This window comes from Grus americana, chromosome 1 (assembly GCF_028858705.1).
Source record: "Grus americana isolate bGruAme1 chromosome 1, bGruAme1.mat, whole genome shotgun sequence".
Taxonomy (NCBI): domain Eukaryota; kingdom Metazoa; phylum Chordata; class Aves; order Gruiformes; family Gruidae; genus Grus; species Grus americana.
This window is the reverse complement of record NC_072852.1, coordinates 34,329,852-34,352,141: the sequence shown is the minus strand read 5'-3', so window position 1 is coordinate 34,352,141 and position 22,290 is coordinate 34,329,852. Positions and strand designations below refer to the sequence as shown.

The following is a 22,290-nucleotide window of genomic DNA, read 5'->3' as shown; positions in this document are numbered from 1 at the left end:
GGTGGATCTGTATGCCCAGGTATTACCTATCACTAAGTCCAGTAAATTCAGTATGCCATGTAGCTAAATGTAGAATATTGATAGCCATAAAACTTATCTTAAGGTAACACTCTTATCTAGTGATGGCAAACTGAGGTTTCTCTTTCTTTTTTTTTAACTCACATGGTTGCATTTACAAATTGCATGCAATTCTATCACTTAGAAAACAGCTGAACCAGTTCAATCTCATCTCAGATTTTTCATTTTTAGATAAAAAAACTGTGTAACAACACTCATTACAAAACAGATTTCTACAATCAAAGAGTATATTCCAGAGCATTGCTGTGGAGAGTTGAAATTATCTGAATGTCACCATTACTGTTAAATCAACATATATCACTGCAATGTAATCTTAAGCACTCATCAGACATACACATCACAACAACAAAGCCTATCACATGCTGATTATAGCAGAATCTGTAAAAAGAATCTCCTTGCAACTCAAGATGAAAATAGTGCTGTGAAAGACTTGCAAACAATTTCCAGCTTTTTTTATTCCTAGAATTTCACCTTTTTTTTTTGTGCATTTGGGCTGGATATAGCGGTTTCAGGGGGCAGTGCGTGAAAATGTTAAGTCTGCTTTTGGAGAATGGCTTCATTATGTCAGGCAAATACCTGCACTGCAAAAGAAGGGCCTCGGTGTCACATGTATGGCACGTACCCATTGTCAGGGTAAAAGGGAACAACTGTGACAAATGAGAAGCTTTTGCAGCTAATTCATTTTGTGTGTAGTCATCTCAGAGCCAAGAGGCTCCAGCTGGGACTGGTGCCTGATTATGCTGGAAGCTGCACCAAGTCAGACAGCATCCTTCTCTGAGCACCTTAGGGGCTAAGCAGACAATCAGACAAGTAGTGAAAGAAAAGAACCACAGTTGTTCCTTTTCAGCAAATGAGGAACTGAGTCACAGAGCTAAAAAAAGGGCCCAGCCCTCAGTCAGTATAAATTGGCACAATAGGATTCAGGTCAGCACAAATACGTGAAGTTACAGCAGCTGAAGCAGGCCCTGGAGTTGAATCTGTAATGCCTGAGAGAAATACAATGCAGCCAAGTAAGATTTAACCATCTGCAAACAGTGCAAAGGGTGAAAGGTACTTAAAAATACTGTAGTTTGCATGTCTTGCTTGACAAAATCCACAGCATAAAATGATGGTGTCGTTTATCAAACTAGACAAGCACAGAATGAAAATGCTGCAATATAAACCAGGCAGCTCATTAAAAAGGTAGGGTATATAACGCGAAATAAGGGACAAAATACACTCACATTTTCTCAGGGGAAAAGCATTTTACTTATCATTTTCTTAGTCCCAAAGTAACTGAAAGAGTTGAAGAAATAAACTGTACTTTATAGTGGGTTCTGGCAAGGGGGCGAAGGAATGTTTCAGGGATTTTCAAAAGGAATTTATAAATCCAGCTGGATCTTGAAAATATTCCAACAGAAATTTCTGGGGCTTAATTACACATAACAATGCTGTAGTTTTCGCCCTGTCCTCATTGCCCGTTTACATAAACACTCCATACACTTCCATCAAACTCAAAAGGTGTTTCCTTTCAAAATAAAAGTGGTGGATTTCAAATGCATTGTTTTATTCTCTGATCTATAAGTACGGTATGTTCCCATTCTCTTTGCTTTGCCCTCAGGAAACAACAATGTGAAGAGGCAGATTGGAAGGAGATGTGGAGGGTCCGTGCACCAGTTCCTCAGAGCCACACTTTCCTGCCAGGAGAGGGACAGGGACATTTCACGCTGTGGGACCCTGACTCCATTCCTAGCTGCTTGCTCCTGAGCTGTCAAACAGGCCATTTCTGGGACCACACTAACTTGTCCCTCCCAGTACGTGATACCCAGGAAATAACTCACTCCCTTGGTATCAGTCGCAGACAGAAGACACAGGGCAGCTAACAAAAATGGATGCCTGATGGGATGGATGAAAGCAGAGCTCAGGAGAGCTACTGTTCTGTGTTCAACATAGAAAGGAGTAAGATCTGATACCCCAAAACCAATGACTCTCAGGGAAATAAAATAAAGCACTTTGGGACTGTGAAATTCAATGCAGATATAAATGCAGGAGCAGCAGCTGTGGAGGCGGATTCAAGAAAAGGAACAATTCTGGGATAGGCAAGAAAGACCTGTGCCTGACCCAGCGGGAAGACTTGCCACCGTGCCAGTAATGCCATGAGAACCATTATCAATACGTTGGTTAAACAGTGTTTAGGAAAGTGTTCAGGTACGTCACTTGAATTAATGGCAAGTAAAAATAAAGCGAAGCTGTAGATCGAGAGCTGTTCCCTCCTAGTCCTTCTAATTCACTTTTATTCTTCAGGATTATTTTCGAATGTTTTATATCAGTGCTAATAAGGAACATTTCCACAATCCATGGAAGGATGAGGCTGTAGAAAGGACAAAAGAAGAGAGCAAAGTCTTTCCCACATGAGAGACTGCAGGAAGGCAAATCTATTACTTGCTACAGAAAGGTTTCTCCCAAAGTTACCTCACTTGAACTTGTCCCCTTCTCCTTCAGAGGCCATGCGAGGTACAGTACCGCAGAGCCAACCCTCGCAGTAGGGTTCTTTGGCAAACATTGCACGATTAGCTGAGTACAAGCGTGTGTTCAAAATGCTTACCCACTTTTGTAATGCTGTTTGACAGGCATGTCTAAAATCTGCTAGTGAAGAGCAATGTACTCTGAGCGGAATGAGACACTCCACGTAATAGCTGAAAAAGATGTTCCAGGGTATATGGCTCCTCCTTGCAAAACCTTGCCATTTGGTAATGGCTGGGGACACCAGTGAAGGAGCTGGATCTGCTGTCAGTTTTATTAAAGGTGAATTCTCACCTATCCTGACTCTTCTGAAAAACCTGTCACTGGTCACCTGCCCTTAAAAAACATAGTAACCCCTCATGTACAGAAACCCTGAACGTCAGAGACAGTGCAAAAATTATTTGCTAACTTCACTAAAACACAGATGTTTTTCACGGGTTTTGACTTGTATTTTTTTACTGTGTTTTCAAACGTTACAAAACCCAGCAAAGGTGTGATGGAAAGTACCCTGACATTCAAGTTCTCGCTTCTTCAGAAGTTCTTGTAGTGAATGGGAGATTTTTAGAAGGACATTTTTATTCAAAGTTTGGTAACTTCCTCAGGAACAAACTATACATTGGTACTTTTTGCTGTTGCTTGTCAGGAAACAAGAAAATCTATACACTACTCTTGAATCAAACGTACAGGTGCGAGGATCTATTCTGACAGGAATGACAAATTATTTTATATATCCTGCTTTGTCTATGAACACAAAATCGTGTCTTGCTTATCTGGTTCAAAAGAAAATGAGGCTTTGGGCAACGTGGTCTAGTGGAGGGTGTCCCTGCCCATGGCAGGGGGTTGGAACTAGATGATCTTTGAGGTCCCTTCCAACCCAAACCATTCTGTGATTCTATGAAAACTACTACACCTGTGTATTCTGCTTAAAGTGTAAATCAGGATTCTCCTTTCATTTGTATACATGTAAATTAATTCTATCAAATTACTGAGTGTAAATCCAGTTAAAAGTCACAATCAAATTACGTTTGCAAAGTTAAGTAGATTTTCTAGGAAAAACCCAAACCTCTAAAAAGCAAGTCCTTACGTACTTTGTGTGGACAAGATCATATTTCTACTCTATCTTCAACTATTCAAGCTAATTATACCTTCTTCTATGCACTCGATGTTGGGGTGGGGGGGTATTTTTAATGTCCTTACACATCATACTAGATTTTAATCAAAACAGCCTCTCCATCAGTGTAAACCTGAAAATAAATGGAACTGTCCCTGCTTTACGTATTTGTTAACAAGATCAGAGTCTGTTCCACTTTGCTGATAACGTTTCTGTGTTACTCTTTAACAATGACATATACAAAACATAATTAACATTAAAAAGTAGCTAAATTAACAATTTTTTTTCCCAGGGAAATACGAAGAACTAGAAGAAAAAACACGGAAGAGCCTAAATACAGATTCTCTTCAATCTGTTAATCTTCTAATACTCTTCTCAAAACTCTACCAAAGACAGAAGACCAGACATTCTGCAGAAAACAAAACAAAAGAAGCGACAGGCCACACATTAAACATGTCAATTTTTAACTGTGGTAGCAAGGAGTGATCTACAGTTACATGTTAAAGCAATTTACATACAAAATATTATGAAAAATACATTTGGAAAATGGTTATTATTTAAAAAAGAATTCATCTGCTGATATCTTAATACCTACATAAGCAGAGATGCAGCACTAGTCATAAGGAATGTTGTATTATCTAACTCTCTTTGACCTTCATTTCTTTCACGTTATCCAGAAGGATGAAATTCTATTCTCCTTATTAACAAGAGTATTCCCATGTGGTATTAATGGGATTATTTTGCTAGTTTGGTTTTAAATTCATGTGCAAGAGAATCTCAGACATAAGCACTACCTGGTTTCTAGTTATTCCACTTAGCCACTACAGAATTTCTTCAGTTTATTGAAGAATAAATTCTCCTTTTGGAATCAAATGTTACTTTCTGGTAGCTTTTAAATCAGTCAGACATTGTAGCTGATTGTACTGTCAGATAAAAAGTTGCAATAAGTCATAAGATTTGCAAGAATTTACACCATGGGACTTGCAAAGTGCTTAGCAAGGTAGCTACAGTGTGTAACTCCACAGTGACGCTGAAATACTCCATGGTCTTTCAGAAGTCTGGAGAAACCTGTAAATGCTCATAAAAGACACTACAGAGATGAAACAATTAATCTCCCCGGACACACGAGGTTCAATAATGCAGCCACTACAGGCTGCTACCCATTAGCAAACTTGCTAAGAACATGACACCACAAAAAAAAAAAAAAGCAGTATGTAGGCTAATGTATGAGTTACTGTCTACGTGCTAAAATAAAGGTATGCAGAAAGTGGGATTATAGTTTCATTTTTCATATTTACTCTTTTAATTAACAGCGTTTCCATTACATCATTGAGAAAGGGAATTAAAATGTGAATTTTTCGTTAAAATAGTAAAAAGTTCTATTACATGATAATAGTATTATTACATATCTAGCTTTAATACGTGTGGTCTTGCACTCAGTCTGAAGCTAAAAATATACTGATGCCCATGTACAGCAGTGAATGCTATAGGTGCCAGAAATATACATATGTTGGCATCTTGCCATCTCAGTTATCAGGGCAGACATAATTAAACACATTGTGAAAATTACTAACTTCTTCAATACCACTGTGGAAAAAATAACTCGTAGGGGTTTTACTGTCTTACTATAAGCAAGCACATGTCCTTTAAAATGAACTAACACTCATCTGCATTGGACTGAATTTGATCTGTTGTTTTTCAGTGAGAAAATAGGCAATTTCTTGTATTTACATTGGATAAAATGTCCTGTCAACCAGGACCGGAATAGATACCTCTGTGCTCCCTCTCAAACACCCTAAAATGGGTATGGTCTCTGATATGCTGTTCTAGACCCAGTGAAACTTAAATTCCTTTCAAACCGTGGCCAGGCAGCAGTGGGAGAAGTGGCGATCGCCCTGCCTGCAGGAGTTAGACGTGCTCGGAACAAGTCTCCTTCATAAAACGCTAGCAGAGAAATGCTACTCTGGCCCTTTGACCAGCTGTGGAAAATAGCTGAGCAGGATCCTTGCAGAGCTGCAGCTCTGGACTTGAGCCATGCTACCCTCATAGTGTTTCTTTTGAGTCTGGCTTAAGGGGGATGGCTCCTCTCAGCTCCTCACGTTGGATCTCTTTATTCTTTGTGGAGAGAAACGTGCACTTCTAGGCCTGCTGCATCTCTTCCTACTGTAGATGCTTAAAAGCACCCCAACTCTAACTCAATCTCTCCATTGACTCTAAAGACACAGAGATTAAAATCAGGTGGAGATGTATACACAGCAGCCATCTAAAACAGGCACTCAGGGTCCCTTTTCTTCACCCCAAGGAGGGTGGATGTGGTGATGTGTCACAGCAAGGTTGTCAGAAGAGTTAGGAACATAGCCTGGGCCAGAAGCCAGCCACACTATCCGTGAGGTCCTGTTGTAGTCCTGCAACCTTCTCCATGATCTGTTTTCTCAGATTGCCTTAATATTTTTGTGGTCATAACTTTCATGTTTACATTTCAGACACAAGTCTCTGTCTTCTACTGTGTCCTCATCTGTGCTTTTCTCCCTGACCTGTCCCCTGAATATTTGGTGAATCGCTTGGACCGGAGGAGCCTTTGCACCCTAGAAGGAGAGTGGAGCTGGGAGGCAGCCAGGGTTTGTTGCAGGATGGAAACCAGAGCTAAAAAGTGCACATAATCTTTAGCATCACTCATGTATAACTGCCTGTATAAAGGTTTAGCTGTCTGTGCTCTCATCTTCACGTCTGCCTGGGTTATGTCTAACTGAAAAAGTAGCTCTTCAGGGCAAGGACCGCTAGTCCTTTATTTCTTTTGTATGCTCTACATAGGGCTTATATAAATACTAAATTATAATAATACTAAGAAGGCAAAGCCATCCTTTACAGTTATGTGATTATTTCTCACAGCATTGAGAACTGGTTTCCAAACTCAATTGGTTTTCTCTTGTTGCTAAATACAGTATTAATGCTACCATTCAGGGGGACAGAAAATGACTGTACTCAAAAATTAGATGAGACTTCATCTGTACTCTTAGCATCAGCCTGAAACAGAAATTGCTTAATACTAAGCATTTTTCCTTCTTTTTTTTTTTCTAATTTTACCAGTTTGTTGCTAAAGTTTGTTAAGTTAGAAAAAAACCCTCTATGAAACAGACAACATTATTAAAAAGAATTTCTAGAAACATGTAACTCTAAAGCATACTTCAGTCGAAGGATCATGATCCTGATGGTCTTCGTTTGTGATTTAACTTTGCTGTCTCAACTTGACTTTATTGCAGTAGCAATGAAATGATGCTAGAACTACACTGTAAATAAAACATGCCAACTTAGTTGCACAGTCCAAATAACTTTAAATAAATAAATAACTCCATCACACAATCATCAGTCAAAAATGCAATTAAAAAGAGTCTTTTGCTTTGTGTTGTAAAAATATGAAATAGTACTTGGGACAGGCTGTTTCAAATAAAATTCTTCCCTATGTGCAGCAACTCCAAGGTCAAAGTACTGGAACTTCATTTTTCAAAGTCGAAAGGATGATTTAATAATTATTTGGTATTAAGACAACTCTGTTTCTCTACCCTGCATAAAATATGAAGTTCAGTATAGCTTGATACATGGTATATTTTTATTCATACTTTCATTACAGCCCTGTATACTACAATCATTTATTATACATTCTCTTGAATCTTTTTGAAACAGCAAATAAGATGTAAAATGCAAAGGGAGAGAAAAGAAAGCATCAGAAATCTTATTAGAAAAACAGTATTCCCTTTCTTGTCCTCCTTGTTCTAACCATGAACCACGGTGAGCACTGAACAGTGGTGGACATTGGAAAATGAAACTGAACTGTGTGACTTTAAGCAGCTTTAATGTCCCAGTACAGCAGTGATAAATTCTGAGTGCCACCACAGTGTCACCTCTGTGATAATTATTCAAGCAATAGATATCTCATTAAAGAGAACTAAGTGTCTCAGAAACGGTCTTTGCTAGCAGTTAGTTAGTAATGTATTGGAGATATATATATATATCTGTTCTTCTCAAATTCTTTGCTAAACTTCAGTTCAACAGTCTAACATGTCTAGGACTAACAGCAAAAGTCACTCAGGCCTTCGATGCTCCTTTTCCTTGCCTCAGCCCAAATGATCCAATTCTTCACAGACCATTGGGCGAGTCATTCACCCAAGGCTCAAACCACAGACAAATGCAAGGGGTAGAGCACAGCATCACATGAAGGAGTTTTTGGCCACATACTTGTGACCCAGGTTCCTTTCTTAACAGCTAGATTCCAAGGAGCAGACATCGGGCAGACTACAGGGAATCATCTCGCCAGTTAACCTGGCTGGCAGAAGATATTACAATACAAGGATCTGTTATCAAATCTTCATGTGAAAGTGTAAAGTAGAATCTTAACAGCAAATATTAATTTTCATCTATTAAAATGCTATAATGTGTGTATAACTAATATTGTAAATGTTTGAAATATGGAAGTATTTCTTGTCTGGCCGAATTTCTCTCATCTTCCTAACAATATCTTTGAATTTATAAAACAACTAGCTTCCGTTTCTTTTTCTGATGTCATTTTTGCAGAAAACACCTTCTAATTTGGGAAGTCATGCAGTTCTTACCTGGTAGTCTAAGAAAAGGAATCAGCAATGTTTTCACAATAAAAGGCCAGCGGGCTTTTTGCAAAGTCACTGAGAATGGTGTTATAAAACGCCTCTAGTAATAGCGATTGCAAACTAAACATTTATTTACCTTTATGTAGTCTTAGCTAAACACCATTTGCTCTAGAGGAAATAGAGTGACTAGGCAGCCTCAGCGGCTTGAATGAAACATTAGGAGAGTGTACCTGCATGACAATAAGAAGGTCGAACACCAAGATGAAAGAAGCCAAGAAGGCTCTCGAGACCTCGTCACTTGGCAGAAATCCACGATTCAACTTGTCCCAGCTGATCCAGTCAGTAGTGATGACAAGCACAACTACAGAGGTCAGAGTAAACAGAACCGTCCTGCAAGGGAAAAAAAAATAGTTCAGAGAGAATATGATAGTAATGAAGATGCATCATTCTATTTTATCTGTCTTCTAAGGGTCAACTAGTGCTTTATCAGTACTTTTCCGCTGATGAAAAGAGATTGGAGAAAATTAAGTGTACAAACAATTTAATTCAAAATAGGAAAGCAGTCAGCTATATCCTTAGTAAGAAGAAATTTAGGAGCTAGTACTAAGTATGTTGCAAAATTAGGCTGGAGTGTATCACTCTTGTTCTTCATTCCATATTTTTCACTGAAGATGCAAACCAATTAAGTAAAATAAGAAAGAAATAAACTATAATAATGTACCAAGGACTGTATGATCTAGACCAAATTCAAATGAACAATTTGAAAGAATATTTTCTAAAGCACCAAAGACATTAGAACCTTTGATAAGTCTTGTCTCAGGTGTAGGAGTTATAGGACACTAACTAAGTGAAGTCTAATTTTTAGATAGAAACACGTCTATATGAAAGAAATTGTCATTGCACTAAATTAATTTTTAGTAAATTCTGGGGGCTGTAGAAAAATTTTACTTTGTGTCTGCTAAGATGTCCTTTGTACAAGTTTTCAACACATCTTATGGCATTTCTGAGAAGTCAGTAAAGAATGAATTACAAAAGTAATAAAGCCTCCATATGAATGTTACGAGTATTCTAGAAGACACATTTGGCTAATTCATACAATTTTGCAATATGGTATTTAAGAAAATATCTTTCTAAGCTATTCCCTCAAAATAGCTCTGCATCCTTTCCAGCAGCACTTTGGTGATATCCTTCGGAGTTGGCAGCGATGACTGATTGAATTCCTGGTTCTGTGGAAGCAGGCAAATTTAGCTGGCAATTTGAGGGGGAGCAAGGCTTCTCCCAGTAGCCATAGCTGTCAGTAAATCTGTGCTATAATAGGGGCATATCAACATCTGAATGCGTGCACACAGCTGAATAATTGTGGCAGGGTGGAGTTTTTTTTCTACAGCAATAAAGTCTCATTTTCTTCAGCTACCGAGGGCTGTAAAACAATGTGAAGAATATTTCCCATGACACTTCCAAATGGGACAAATGCTCAGAAGAGTAAAAGAAAAATCTGTACTCCAGTAGTCACAGACTACCTGTCTGTAGGCATTCCTTTTTATGCATCAATAAAAAGATGGCTGTGCCTGTGCAGGAAGGGAAAACAAATACGCACATAAGCAGTAGTGTACACATTTGGACTCCTAAACATCATTCTTCTGTGGCACAATGGGCTGTATTACTTCACAATATAATGAGACACAAAATGACTTGATTGCTACTACCTAAACCTTTGGACATTTATTTTTATTCTTAATAAATAAATTCAGTTATATTCAACACTGTGGTTGGCACCATAACAGTATCCCTCGAGTGTATTACTAGCGTCTGGGCTAGAAAGAAATTAATTAGGCATAGTAGACTTAATTAGACCTAAGCAATATTCAAGCGTGCTTATCCCCAAAACATTTGCTTAGCTACCATCTCACCTGTCAGTACCTGAACCTGATGGACTTTTCTACAGGCTCCACATTGGCACATACCCAGAATGGCTTACTTTGGAAAGGCGATTCATTACAGTGCTTCTCTCGTGCATATAGTCTCTTGAGACCCACAAAGGTGTTTTTTCCCACCTATTTCACCTTCATATCTGAAATTCACATGGAGGTAAATGTTCTCACTTTAGTTGAGAAGTTCTCCAGAAAGAACATGGTCCTCAGTGCTTGTCTGCTGGCCTGTGAAGACTGCCCTGGCCTTTGGGCACACTCATTTTCCTTGTCCTCATGCTGAGGAACCCACATCTCCTGGTGCACGGACAGTTTAGAAATATAATTCAAGTCTGTGTAGTTTGCTATGGGAACCATGTACCCAGAAGTTATGCTCAACACTATTCTGCTTCAGTCCTCTTGAATTATGCATTTGTGTTTTGGAGCAAGAGTTCAAAGCATGGAAGGTCAGACTTTGGCGTGTACGCAAGCAAAGGCAGACATATTTTTATGCATGCTTCATCGGCATGCATGCAAAGATCACTGTTTGTGCTCAAGCCTGATTTCCTTGAGGAAACGCATATGCACTTAAAAAACTGCTTTGTTATTCATTCTGAAATGTCAAATAGGGAGGGAAGGGAGCAGAAAATGAGTTGCTAATAGAATAAAAAATTGTGAAACTAATAAAAAAGGTTAGAAATAGACTTTTTAAATGGTTGCATTAAACCGCACAATTAGCGCTCGGTTGTATTTTTGACCTATAATACTGGAACACAGCAAGATACTCAATGTATGCTTTCGGAGTTGTTATAAAGTGAGTTTGCCTGGGTTAAAGTTCAGTTCACTTCTTGTGAAAGTACAGCATTGGCCCAGTGTCCTGGCATTAAGAGAAGCAGCTGAGTATTTCATTTAACTTGATATAACTTGTATCAGATGAACCAATGTGAGCTACCCTACAATATTTAGGCCAGAGTAGTTTGTCCTTTATTCTGCAATGCACACTACTGAGAAAGAGCTATGCCATCAAACTATTCACAGCATTGGTGACAGGACCTCTCCATCTTCTGTTTACAGAAGGGCTACGAGGGGAAAGGCAAAAGAGGATTGACTCTTCTTGGTACCAGACATTAAGAAATGCAACTTCTTTCTCTGCTTCACAGAGGAAATACACTTTTATATTTCACTTCTAATTCTAGCTTGCTATATTGAATGATTATGTATCCTGGGCACCTATTCAGCTGCAATAACACACATTTTACAACCTAGTCCATGCTCTTCAAGATACAAGGTTGCTATGAAGAATAAAAAAATGTCTGCAAAAAACCACTGTCCAAGCCAATCGCATACTGAGAAGTTAAAATTATTAGGTAGGTCCAGAAAAGTCAGTACTGTGCTTATCACTCACTGCCAGCGATGATCTGAAATCCCCAGTTCTACACTGAACTGAGGGAAAGCTTGAAGAGAGGAACTTTTTACTGCCAGGAACCTCTCAAGAAGCAGGTAAGTTTTTAGACTGTATCTCTATAATCTTTGATAGCCAGGACTGAGTTTGGTCTTGAATTTGTCAAACCAAGTCACTCATGCCAAATTGAATCCACACTGTTGGCCCTCATTTGCCAACAGAAAATTAATTTTGTCCTCACACACTTAGCAAGGGCCAAACCAGATGTCTTTGGCTTCTGCACCTTCCTACAACAACACTTTCTTGGACCATAAGCTTTGACCAAGCTGACCAACCTCTTAGAATCTATCACCCAGCATATCGCCCATCACTATGAGAGGTTATGCACAACATGGGCCAGAAGCTTGAGCAGGTTTTTGTCATTGGCGGTGGCTGCAGACAGTCCCTCATGTCAGTCATAACCTCAACCTTGCAATCTCTATCATGCAGAAATGTCATTTCTGGTGGAGAAAGGCCATGACACCTCATTTTCCTCTACACGACTACAACCAGTAGTAAGCACAGAACATTCACATGTGATGAGCCATCTCCAACAAACTACGCCAAGTACCTGGCATTCATTTACCCACAATGTATCCACACTGCCATCCTAGTGTTCAAGAATGTAGCCATCATCCTCTGAAGTCTGGACAACCTAAACCTAGACAAGTTGTTTGGAAAGCACTTGGAGGTGGGGAAATTCAGAGCTGGTGTATTATGTCACCAGTCACACGCTCCCATCACTGGTGTCATCCACGCCTTTGCTCTGTGTGATCTCTTGAACTTTGCAAAAGTCCGAGATGCTGGTCACATATGAATCTTCTGTTCGCTCAGTGGAGGTCATAGTTGTGTGAATAGAAGAAGGCGCTGTCACTGTAGCATAATGCAAACCCTGGTGGATAACAGGTTTACATGAAATGTTTAGAAAACAGGGCAACTTTGATTTGGGGCAGTCCAGTATATAGGTCCTGACCTGCACTGTAGGCAGTGCTGCATATTCCCTGCTGTCTCTGGGGAATATCAGTCCATAATTTTTTTTTTTTCTTGTTATATGCCCATAAATTTCACAGCTTGGAGCTTGCACTGGGATGCTTTGCTATGACATCACAGACTTCATTTGTTCACCTAGATACAAGCTTCCTAAACCCTGTACACATTAAGCCGGCATGCAGTGCACTGCATAGCTTCCGCTAAAGAAGGAGCTCTGCTAACAGGACCACCACTGGAAACAGCCAGCTTCCTTTCACTGTGAGAGTCCATACAGACTTACATTGCCCACACGTGCAATGGCCATCATGCATATTATCTCAGCCCTACTTCTGCCTCTCGGGCTGAAGATATCACAGCCTTCTCTTAAGCACCTCTTGCTCTTTCAAAAATCACAAAAAAAGTCTCCCCAGACTTTCTGTCTCTCTGCCCCTTGTATAGAATGCCTGAGCTGTCACTTGGCACATGATGACCAGAGATCAGGCTGGACTTCCCTATTGATTCTTCAAATAAAAATCCTGTTGTAAAGCAAAGTAGCTCTTCATCATCCCTCCCTTGCTAGTGCTCTTCCCTCACCCCTCTGAGAAAAGCTCTCCTCATTGGGCTTTTTGAGAAATATCTCTGCAGGTGTCTCAGTGCCCAGATGCCCTGCACGCCACGCTCCGGCACAGCTGTGGCCAAAGGGTGAACCAGAACTGAGAAAACTTAAATCAGAAACACAGGTACATTAAATAAACAAGATATATACTTACAAAGTGTAATAAAAAAAAAGTAACCAGGACACAAAAACGAAGACACAAAGCCAATGCAACATCACAGCAAGGAAAAGTTACAGAAGCAAAATAGGGCCAGTTGAGGCCAACACATTCCCTAGAAAATAAAATGAGAATAGTGTGCATTTGGGTGAGCAGAGCTGTTCCTCTCTTCAGCAGACAATACTCTAAAGTCCCAGGGCTACCTGCCTTCATCCACTCCGAAATATTGAGGATAGGGTGGGATTTCCTAAAAAGCTCTTCCAAAATTCTAAGATAAATCCTAAACATTCAGTGAAAGAAAGCAAAACCCATAGAACCCAATGGTGTGAGTAATCCATCCAGTGCTGTGAGGATCTAGATTTTTTTGTAGGATTCTTTGCCAGAATCTTTCCCCAGTAGAGGTTTCCATTCCTACACTGTGGGTTACTTCATGGGTAACATCACTCAACAGTGGCAAGAGTAAAGATGACTTTTCCCACTGTCTCCAAGCAAGCCCAGCTTATTTCCATTTCCAAGTGGTAGGGACAATGTGAGATGCTCAGCTTCCTGAAATATGAGGAGCAGGAGCTGCCACACTGCATGCTGGACATGACATAACTGTGTTAACAAGGTAATCCCCAATAATTAATACTGTAAGCTCAGTCTGGCACTGAATTCAGTCAAGACTCTGCACACTCCCTTACAGTGCAGTTTCGCCAGTGCCCTCATCTCACTGCAGACACTGTCCTTGCCCTGGCTGACTGGTCTGTAAATCTTCTCCCTTTGTCTTACACCTGCACAGTCCTGAGCTTATGAACTGCAAGTTCTTTATGAATGGGATGAACCCAAATTTGTCTGTGGAGAAATGAAAAAGCCACTTATTCCTGGGATCTGCAATGCAGTTGTTCCCTGAACGTGTAACTGCTTTCAGATACATCAATAATTCTCTAGATCCATAACTAGCAAGAAATAAAGACCTTCTCCCATCAGAAGCCAGCAATTTGGAAACTCCTTTTCAAAGAGTGTGTCAGGGAACATCACAGCTGAGCCTGTGCAGCCTAGCATGCAGACTGCTTGCCATACCAGGGCTTGCAGTCTGCCTGCCCAAAGGGAAATCCCACCGCTGCCATCTGAAACGCCACTAGCACCATCCCATGCCTGTGCAGTCCTTGCCTTGAGAGAGCGCCATGTGCCAGAGCAACAGATGGACTCTGAAACACAAAGTTGGGCTCTGGAGGAAGAGCTATGAGAGACTAAGCCAGGAAGAGAGAGGAAGAGAATATCCATGCTTTACAATCCACTACAACCAATGTCAAGTGTTGATGCAAACCTAAGATGTTCTGGCTTTATTTCAGGGGGAGGGAGGGCCACATCATTTAGTTTTGTTTTAATTCCAAAATAACAGGTCTGCCACCAGCCCTCCTGGTAAAAGATTTTCCTAGCTATATCTGTAAAGTGCCCATGCAAGTATTCGAATTGCTCAGTAACATTATGGGCCATGAAAAAGGCAGTTCAAAATGGAAGGCTGGTTTGCCTGTGCTGCTTCATTAAATCAGTATGCAAAGCATGAAGTTACTGATGTTCTCAGAAGTCTTGGCTGAGAGAAGATACTATGCGCTTCAGTGATCTTAGGTCCTGGCTACTTGGGGACACCTAATTCTGCTGTTTTGCATGTCATACCTCCCACATCAGGAATTCCCTAGGCAGAGTCCATGAGGCCCTGACTCATCCTCTTGCAGCCCCAATGCAGTACCACAAAACCATTTATAGGACACCCCCTCCAGACCTAAGCCAGAAGTACCTTTGACTCCAACCAGCCACATCTTCAGGAAACAGTCTTTGTTATTTGTCTGTACCGAATTGAAAACTGAACAAAACAGAATTTGTCTCTGGAAAGATAAAGACAAGCTAAGAAATGTATACAAGTTCACAAAACATTTGATGTTGGAAACAGAAACTGTTCCAAATTTGAGTTTCCTGATTCCTCATGTCTAAATCAGAAGGGCGAAGGGTACCGAAAACAAATTCTGGTCTAGGATGGGACTTCATTTCTCAAACTGCCACATGGTGAAAGTGAAGGTTTTCACTGCTCAGATATCAAAATACAATTCTCTGCACAACCATACATAAGAGGAAGATGATACTACCTTCAATTTACCAGCAACTTTGAGCTGCTCATTGTTAGAGCTATTTATAATTTTCTTCTGTCTTGCATGACCTTCTGCCAAATCTTTTATGAAGCTGCAGCTTTGATGATCAGATAGCAAGAGTTCTGCTAAGATCGACTGAAGAGATGAAAGACAAACTTTGGCTATTTTCCTTATCTTCATTTTGTCTTTTCTAAGAGGCAAAAAGCAGTATCTTGCCCTTTGACTACACCTTTTCCAGAAAAAAACTACCTGTGCTTAGTCAAAAGTAGCTCTTAGATTTGTATGACATAGCACTGTGAGAACTTTTCAACACACTTTCATACATAATTGCCACTAAGCCACATTATTTAAAAACTGTTAAACATCACTAATAAGCATTCCAGGTACTGCTTAATATTGTGTACATTTGGGACAGAAGGACACATTAATAAAGAAATGAGATTATAAATTCTGTATTCCTATTATTGTTCATTAAGGAAATGAGTATATATACTTAATAAAATATACAATATATATATGAACCTTCTAAATAAAGAAAATTAACTAGCATATTGTCTAGGTATATTTAAACCCTGACTAAAACCACCTAGCAGTTAATCAGCATTCATCAAAACCTCCAGCTTCAGATGGTGGTGTTGGAAACAGTAATGCAATTCTAATCAATGTTTTATAAGTTCTTATTTATGTTTTCAGTTGCAGCGGTTTATAATGTCAATTTTTCGTGAATGTGCCAAAATAGTTAAAAAACACCCTGTGAAAACAGATACGGAAAGGGAGGAACAAATTTTACTGCACTTGATGTTTAAAAATGCTTTCCAGTCCTCAGGAAAGAAAGATCATCCATCAAGTTAAATACTTTCCATAATTTTTAATCCCAGAATCAGCACTGGCCAAACATACTGTCCCAGAGTGTACAATAACTATAAAGAACAATGCTACTGCAGATGTTCATATGCAAATGCCAACACTTTTTATTTCACTTGTTTTAATTAGGAAGGGTTCTGTTATTAAATCTGTCAAAAATAACAACTCTAAAACCATTTAAGATAAAATATTTAGCCTGCCTGTTGCTTGGTGTCAGCACCACTTCTGCAATTAAACAAGTGTAAGGGACAGATGCTCTGCTGGTGAAAAGCATCCGGGCTCTCTGGAGCAGCATGGCTTCGAGCTTCCCGCTGGCCACTGCTCTCCTGCCCAGGCTGGGACAGTGCTCTGAAGGGATAGAGAGCGGGGACTCGAGAGCTCTGCCTTTATCAGCAGCTACCGCAGTGCCACGGGGTAGTGCAGTGCCACAGAGCGACACACTTGGTGCTGAGGACCCCAAATTCACAGTGCTTGCCTCCTGTGGGGCACCCATCCATAACTGCAGCTCGCTAGGTGAGATCCCAGAGAGCAGCTTCCACTTCAGTTGCACCAAGAAGAAATCCCACTTTGTGCACCCCAAGATCAATCCATGCCGTGAACCAAAGGGCAGGTGGAGAGGTGACTGGGAGATCCACCTCAGAAGCGCGCTACTGAAGTGAACTGCTAATACAGACACACCCTAGAAGTCACACACAACAAATACCTAGGAATATTTTGAAAATTAATTACACTGGATCTCTTTTGTTAAAATATGGTGCTTGTTCCCCAGAGATACAATGGAATAATACTGCTGCCACACCCCCCACGGCATGCTCCGCAGGCAGAAATAAGTGGGAGAAAGTATATTAATGTAGATTACCATCAAAAAGACTTAATTATCTGATGTTAAATACCAATTAGAATAAAATGGGTTTTGATTCAAACTTGGAATTGCATTATCTTTTGAAAACCTTGCCATCACAATAGTGTATTTCTGACTTCTACCCTACAGCAGGCAGTAATGGGTAAGTAATTCACTATTTGCCAGCAACTGCCGGTTCCGAAATATCCGTTCTGAAATATTCTCTGTTTCAAACAGGGAATAGCAAAGGGAACTGTATGTTGGGACTGGCTCATAAATGCTTATCAATGGCAGATACCACACATTTTGAGAACCTTGCATTCCCAGTTAAGTCTTCTAGTCTATGCTTGTCGTCGTTCTGCCTGACAAGCTGAAGAAACCAGACACAGCAGAGTGTCTGAGTCTGGCAAAACTGGAATTGTTTATCCTGCATTTTTATAAATTCATTTGACTTAGAAAAATGAAAAACATTTTTGTGAATGTAAACAGCACTAGTTTATTTTTTCCAGTTATATCGGTTTGTCAAAGAAAGGGTATTACCTCTTCCACAAACCTTGCTTTACTTCTGTCCTTTGACTGTGACAGTTGCAATTTTATTAGAGTGTATCAATATGATTCCAGAGCTATTTGGGATTTTTGCACAAAGATTTGTATAAAGTCTGAAATTACATTTATGTTAATGCACAGAGGAAACATTTTACTGTGTTTCATGTAATAAAATGGATAAGATTAGGTAATGTAATCACATGGTGAAATATTAGAATTCCAGAGATCATCATTTTTTTATTATAGGTAGAAGCATCTTTGAGTTTCCTTTTGCCACACCATTAATTTACTAAAATGAAAGTGTTATCTATTTCAAACAGCAGCTCATTTAAATTAAACTCATCAGCCATAAGCTCAAGTTTCAAATGCCGTTTCCTATCTGTGACACAGAAAAGGAAAAACAGTTTAAGAAGGTTTGTGGTCTTGCTTGTAAAAAGCATTTTCAATCAACACCTATCATACGCAAGGCAGCATAGGACTCACATGAGTTGTATCCAAGGAACTCTACTCCATGTTCAACTTCCAAAGTTAGAAGTTAATTGCCTAACTCTAGTAGAAAGCACTTGAAAACCCCCATAATTCTATGTGAAGTAAAGGGAAGCTGTTTTTCTGGTTTACTTTCAGATGGATACATCACTTCATCAACAGATTGGGGGGGGGGGGCTGGTGGAAGACAGCTGGCTCAAGAAACAAAAGAAACAAGATTTTATTTTCAAAAATGTTTTCAGAGTATCGAATGTGCCTTAGGATAGATAGACCTGCCTGGCAATTTTTCAGTGAAAATGGTTTATATTCAGACAAGGACAGTTGATCAATACATGGAATTTACCTATGAAAGGGCTGATTTCCGTGACGTGAGGGCTGCTGTGTCAGAACTGGCCATGTCTCCCACACCTTGCTGCTGTTGAGGAGCCAGGAGTTAGGGCAGCATCTCACCTGCACAAGGTGAGGCAAATAGACCAGGTGCCAATACCTGTTCTGTGTGATTCTGAGCAGGTACTTGAATATAAGTCTTAAAGAAACCAGCTGAATGCCATAATAACCAGGCGTTTGGGTACAGTACGATTTGTTCAGCCTCTCTAGTTGGAGCTGCTCTACTTTGTATAAATAAGTCAACATTTGTACAACTCTCTGGACACAGATTTCCCACACCCAACTGGGTGTCTTAGTGGCTAGTTGTTAAGTCTTTATGTTATTCTCAGCCCCTGGTAAGAGTGAGGTAAAGGCTTGCTGTTCACCATAGCGGGAAGACATGGGATCATATGCCAAAATATACCGAACAGGGACTTTGGCTTTCCACATTTCCAGAATCCCTGGTAACTGTCACAGAAACTGGTTATGAGAAGAAAACATTCTAGGCCGCCTTTTCTTGGTTATCGTTAAGTACTCAGTAAAGTCTTAAATTCACTGTAATATAGAACGGGAAGAAGCTTTTGAAATGGAAAAAACATGCCTTTACATTTAGAAAGCAACTCCCATTTCAAATGCATTTAGATGGTAATTGAAATGCTACTCTAAGAGCCTAAAATTAAGCTTTTCAGATCTAGAGCAAGAGTTAGAGGTATATCCCAACACCTCCTTGATTTTACCGAGTTGAAACATGTTATTACATTTTAGTTTTAGAAACAAGTGAGAGCATAAGTGTGGATTTAACACCACATTTTGATGCCTATCTATGATCTGGATTATTTGCATTTCTAGATAGTTGATTTAAGACAAACTGATTGATTTTCAGAAGATCCAATTAACAACATGTAAGTCAGAAAGGTGGTAAAAATCAATTAATTAATAAACCAATTATTTCATTAATAATTTCACTATTTCCCAATTATTTAATTTACTAGTATTGTTTGTATTCACAATCTATTTCATTAATGAAATTTTAGCCCTGATCAAGGTTCTCCTACGTAGACAACACTGAATGTTTTCTTCAGGATCTTATAGAGTCATATTTCTTTTCTGCATTTAAATTCTTCATTTTTTTTCCCAAATCACATGTGAAGTCTGCTACATTTTGGCTAGAGCCAAGTGAACAACTGATCGTTAATTTTTTTTTTTAACGCAGAGTATTTTTACTTATGGTTTAGTTCAGTACAATTCAAACATTTCATAAGGAATTCAGATTCAGCCAGAAACTTAACCATAGGTGGTTTTTTGTAGAAATCTACATGTGAGCTAATGTATCTTATCTCTCATTACAGTCAACAGAGATGTAGTGTGAGATTTGGTTGCCCGAACATGCGTGTTTAGTGTTATTTGGGGCACTGTGGAATACCTTGATTGGCCTCCAGACCCTGCAACAGAAGGTGTCCTCTGAGTCCTGTGTCATCTCTACCAGGCCTGTGCGCTTTTTCAATACCCTAAAGCATTTCAAATTGTAGTCAATGCCTATGTTTAGGCACCTGAATTCCACCTTTATTCAGTCAGTGGAGTCTGGAAAATTATTCAGGTGACAAAATACAAGTTTCTACTCGAGGCAAACTGAATGACCAGCGTCTGCATTGGTTAGAGCTCCACTGGCTGTAGTTGAAGCTGGCTTGTTGATAGACATAATCAAGATGTAAATACCAGGCACCTGAATTCAGAGCTGAATCTAAAAACCGAAGTCAGTTTTCAATGTTTTAATTTCTTTCAAGAAGATAATGAAAAGCCTACTTGAATTGGAAAACAAATACATTTTTTTTAGGAACTGTCAAAACCCATCTTTGAATAAAATAATGGAAAAGTTCTATTTAGAAACTGTCAAATGAAAAATGCCACTGAAAAGTTGGGGTTGATTTGCTTTTTAAAACACATTCTAGAAAACTGAAATGACTTTGCAAAGCATTCTGATATTGCAAAGTCTTAAAATTATCCTTGCAAGTTTTTGGAAAAAATAAGAACAAACCCCGTAAAATTTCCCGCTGTCTTTGTGATCATGAGTTACACAGCATTAAGCATAAAAATGGAGTCTGATTTTATCTATGTAGAACATATGGAACACCTTGTCCTTGCCCAGATGCTGTCATGTTGCTGCTATTAAACAAAGCTTTTGCTAAGAGTAGGTGGGAGGGCTGTATAATATACACTTATATTCTCACTGCTTTTCAGACAACATATTATATCCACAACCAAAATTAAAAAATACGGTTCAAATTTAGAATAAGCTAATCATAACAGTTTAATAGCTTTCTATGTTCTGGACTAGATTAGCTGTATATTTGAGCTATATAGTAGTTTGATGGAATAAAAAATTTCTCATTATTTTAGGTTTCATACAGCATGGTATCTATGGGATATACCTCCTCATTCATCAAGATGTTGTGCCTTTTACAATTCCATTTGTGCAAACCCTATCAAAGTAAAATATAATTACAGTTGTTTTGAACTGCTCTTTAATGTTTGTTTTTTTTCCAAAGCATTTTGAATAAATGCAGGCTCTTTCATCTAACAAGTTGATTATATTTTGATTAAATGTATTTCCAAAACAAACCCAACACACCAAAAAAAAAAAAAAATAGAAAAAGCTTTAATCTTGCCTCTGGAGCAACATATTTTTATGTCAAAAGTCTTCCAAAGAATATCAATCTTACCTTAGTAAGAAAAGGGCATTAGTAGACAGCAAGCTAAGCATGAACTGAGCATGTGTGCTGGCGGCAAAGAGGTCTGAACAGCATCTGGGGCTCTACTAACAGGAGCATGGCCAGTAGATCAAGGGAAATTATTATTTCCCTCTACTCTGCACTTGTCAGACCATATCCAGAATATCACATAGAGTTTTTGGCTGCCCTAGTATATAAAAAGCACCAATAAATTAAAGTGAAGGTCCCCAAGCTGGTTGGGAGCTGAAGCACTTGCCCTGTGAGCATAGGCTGAGGGACGTGGGCAAGTTCAGCCTGGAGAAAGGGCACCTAACAGCTGTCCCCCAGCAGCGAATGACAGGAGGACAAAAGACAATGCATATGTTGGAACACGAGAGATTCAGACTGGATATAAGGAAAAACTACGTCTGATGAGTCCTGCCAGGCAGTGGAAGAGGCCGTGCAGCCTCCAGCCCTACGGGTTTTTGAGACCAAATTTGATAAAAGCTCTGAGCAACTTAGTCTCAGTCCAGAGCTGAACCTGCTTTGAGTGGGAGACTAGAGACCTCCTGAGATACTGAATTCCAGCCTGAATTATCCTATGATCCTATGCTCCTATGACATTTTCTCTCCAATAAAAGAATTCTAGTAGCCAAGCATGTAAGTTACACATCATTAACATTTATGAAGGAAACATGATCTTATCATCCAACAAGCAATCCTATTTACCTACAGAAAAAATGCGAACAGCAACAGCACTAGCCTCAAACCAAAAAAAGTATTACAGTTCCTCCTGAAAAAAAATCTATGCGATCAAAACAGAAGTGAATTTTTGTGCATAGGACTTCTGAATTTCAGGTGACATTGTTGCTCCAACTAAGACTTTACAAACGCAAGCACTCAAAACTTCACTTGACATTTACAGTAATTGCAACATATAATACTTTTTGCAGATGATTCAAGAAGAA

General features: G+C 39.3%; 1 protein-coding gene across 2 annotated transcripts in view; it reads right to left on the bottom strand.

Moving 5' to 3' along the window:
* The window catches only part of TMEM117 (transmembrane protein 117), a 226,433-nt gene that overhangs the window by 34,293 nt on the left and 169,850 nt on the right, over positions 1 to 22,290 (bottom strand). For both annotated transcript variants that reach the window (XM_054839684.1, XM_054839689.1), the window contains one exon: positions 8,523 to 8,682. In XM_054839684.1, coding sequence (XP_054695659.1) covers positions 8,523 to 8,682 — 160 coding nt within the window. The remainder of the gene's footprint in view (positions 1 to 8,522; positions 8,683 to 22,290) is intronic.